The sequence below is a fragment of the Lactuca virosa genome, chromosome 2 (genome assembly GCF_052849685.1).
Source record: "Lactuca virosa cultivar CGN04683 chromosome 2, Lactuca_virosa_CGN04683_v6, whole genome shotgun sequence".
NCBI lineage: Eukaryota > Viridiplantae > Streptophyta > Magnoliopsida > Asterales > Asteraceae > Lactuca > Lactuca virosa.
In genome coordinates, this window is record NC_136427.1 from 283,925,719 (window position 1) to 283,928,744 (window position 3,026).

The window sequence follows — 3,026 nt, forward strand, 5'->3', positions numbered from 1 at the left end:
TTGACCCGAAACCCGCTTTTTTTTTTTTTTTAAATCAACCCTAAACCCGATCCTAACTTCAATTCAAGTTTGTCGGGTTAACCCGATTAGAAATTTTGACCCTTTTAAACCCGAACCTAATTACCTTATTCGGGTTTGGGTCGGGTCGGGTTTGAGTTTTTTTACACCCCTACCTATAGGCTATAAATATAATTAATAAAACCTCTTTAAGTGTTGGGCTTTGAACCCAAGCCTGGTTTCTAGATCTGTTTGGGCTGCCTTAGATTATCTTACACATTTTATCCCGAGCGTCGATTGTTAAAATTTGTGAATTTCATGAAACTCAAATGAAACCCAAGGAACTTACTTTCTACCAACAAACAAAATTTACACAATGACGGTAAAAAAAAAATCCATGGAAATAGATGTAAAACACATAATATTTGACATCTCACATCCTTAGAAACAAAAATAAACACCTTCCTTCCCTTAAAAAGGCCTTAAAATATATATAAATACTGCCTTCATCAATCAATCATCATAGCGTTTCCACCAACCATCGATAATCAGTGCAACCTTCGCACACTCGAATACCGCTTTCTATTCCTTTTTGCCTGCACCAAATAAGTTATATTTATTTAGAAATCCCAAGATTTTTTTTGAAATAATTTTGATAAATTCCAAGTTATTTTATTGAATATTGAAGTCATGAAGTGGCTAAGGCTGACCAAAGAATGATCCACGATCGATGGCGTCCTTGTTAGCATCTCCCAGAGCCGCAGATGCCAAGTAGGTCTCTGCCAATTGAACTCTCTTGACATTTTCTTGTTCTTGGACAAGCATGTTTCCATACTCCAAGAGCTTCTCGATTGTCATCTTTGGTTGCTCGAATGTCGGGGGTCCTTCCCTCGAGTTCACAAGCTTCTTTCCAATGGTTTCAACTCCAACATCTCCGATCCACTTCCTCACTTCATCATCGTACACTCTTGCCCTCAACGCCCCAAAGAAATCTAATTCATCATGAATAATAAAAAGAATTAAGATATGTTAGTATACCCAATTAGTATTGAGTATTGAGTATTGACTAGAATACAACATCATTTTCCTTACCGATGGATTGACCAGGGAAAGTATCGACAAGTTTGACAATGGCCTCATCGGAGATATTGTCAGTACGGAAGATACCAATACAGACACCAATTCGGTCTTCTCTAGTCGGAGCCCAGTAGAATTTTTCCATACGACCGTCACGGATGAGCGGAGCATACAGTGTTGAGAAGTCGTTTCCGGTGACGATGATGGGGACACGGGGGTTATCCTCCTTGTTGTACATTCCGGGGAGTTGTACGTTGGTGGGGTTATCAGCAATGTTCATGAGGGTGGCGTTCACCATCTGGTTGTTCACTGTGTACTGTGTTGTTCCACCCATTCTACCTGCACCTGCATCCAGATCGTTGATGAACAGGCAACACATTTTCCCCTTCTTGATGATGTCCGCCGCCTCACGGTAACGTTGTCTGATTAACTTTGCCGGCTCTCCGGCGTTCCCACTTTCCAATTCTCCGGCACTCATCATGATAGGTCTGCCAAACCCAAAACACACCCATCACATCACTACTAGCTTCAAAACCGATGACATTAATTCCTTGATTATTATGTACATATATAGCAAGAGTATGACGATGATTCCTAACCAAGAAATTAGTCAAGGTTTCTTGAAACAGATTAATTAAACTTACGTGATTCCCATCTTGGCAAAGACAAGTTCACATTGGAAAGATTTTCCCTGACCTTTTCCTCCCCAGACTCCAAGAATGAGAGGGACCTTGATGTTGGGCAAAGTCATGAAGTTCTTGGTGATGTGAACAACAAGCTTGTCCATGAAAGCAGGCGCGATGTAGAATCCACCCATGTTGTTATCCAAGTTATATCTATATATATACATATAAATTTCATAATCAAGATTCAATCCAATTGCATGTGAACCCAATCAAATTCATAGATGGCTGAAGGGATATGGAGGTGATTACGTACGTGCGAAGCCCAGTGCTGATGTACTCATATGAACTCATGACGGCGAAATGGGTTCCGGTGTCTTGTGGGGCTTGGAACAGAGGGTCAACCATCCCTTTACCTCTGGTGATGTCTTGTTGATCATCGGAGATATCGTATGCGAGACCCTTCCATCTGTCTTTGTCTGTCTGTTGGGTTTCCTCGATCTCTTTCTCAGCTGCCAAGATTTTGAATGACGCAAACTTGTTGCTGTTGGCGGCGAGTCTTGAGTTCACTATCTTCTTCAAGCTGCTACCTAAAAAGGTCGAGCTCGGGACTGCAGCAACACCACTGCTTCCATTCAAGCTCAACTGTAATCATCATAACAATCGCAGATTTTAGTTAATGACCCTTTTGAAGATCAAGAAAGATCTACCATTTTAAAAGAATTAAGTGATCATATATGAAAGTGAGTAAAGGAGTATATATATACCGGGGCTCTGTTGACGGCGACTCCGAAGGTTGTTACGGCGGTGGCCATGGATCTCCGACGAAGATAAGTGTGGAAGTGGAAGTGAGAATGAGTTGGGAGGAAGGTTTTGTGAGTTATTATAGTAGTAACGAGTGACCAAGAATTGTAAGGAGGCTGAGGATTGGCTATTGAAAGCTTAACGGCCACATAATCAAGATATCGTACCGTGCCACGTGGCATCCAAATATTGCATGTTGGTTTGAAGGCCATAGACTTGGATGGGAAGACGGGCTTTTTGAGGTTAACCTTCAATCTTTCTAACACCACTCAATATCTTTGGCCTCATTTAATATTTTAACAATTTCATTCTATCCATATAAAGTTAAAAAGAAAAATATAAATAAAATAAAAAAAAATTATAGGCCTTCGTTTTATGTATTGTGTGATAGAATTCAAAGTATACTCTTAATAATTTTAGAGTAGTAGCGATAGTTGGATAACGAGGTACAAACATAGATTGCAACATAATAAACCAATGGGAAATAACACTATAGCCGATTAACATGTGTTTTGTGGTCCGATT

The 3,026-nt window shown here is 40.2% G+C and overlaps 1 protein-coding gene across 1 annotated transcript; it reads right to left on the reverse strand.

The window, feature by feature from the left end:
* Positions 1-327: 327 nt before the first annotated feature.
* On the reverse strand, positions 328-2,619 carry LOC145161266 (ribulose bisphosphate carboxylase/oxygenase activase, chloroplastic-like). The gene is made up of 6 exons (XM_079080768.1): positions 2,465-2,619; positions 2,014-2,342; positions 1,719-1,910; positions 1,090-1,562; positions 708-989; positions 328-593 (listed from the first exon to the last, which is right to left on the reverse strand). The coding sequence occupies exons 1-6, from the start codon at positions 2,510-2,512 to the stop codon at positions 580-582; spliced, it is 1,338 nt and encodes a 445-aa protein (XP_078936894.1). The 5' UTR covers positions 2,513-2,619; the 3' UTR covers positions 328-579.
* Between the last annotated feature and the right edge of the window lie 407 nt (positions 2,620-3,026).

What these genes read in the sequence shown, in the direction of transcription:
- LOC145161266 (XM_079080768.1), bottom strand. Translation starts at nt 2,512, where the DNA reads ATGGCCACCGCCGTAACAACCTTCGGAGTCGCCGTCAACAGAGCCCCG. An exon ending in TCGCCGTCAACAGAGCCCCG is followed by an intron (nt 2,343 to 2,464) that starts GTATATATATAC and finishes TGATGATTACAG; the next exon opens with TTGAGCTTGAATGGAAGCAG. An exon ending in ATCAGCACTGGGCTTCGCAC is followed by an intron (nt 1,911 to 2,013) that starts GTACGTAATCAC and finishes GTATATATATAG; the next exon opens with ATATAACTTGGATAACAACA.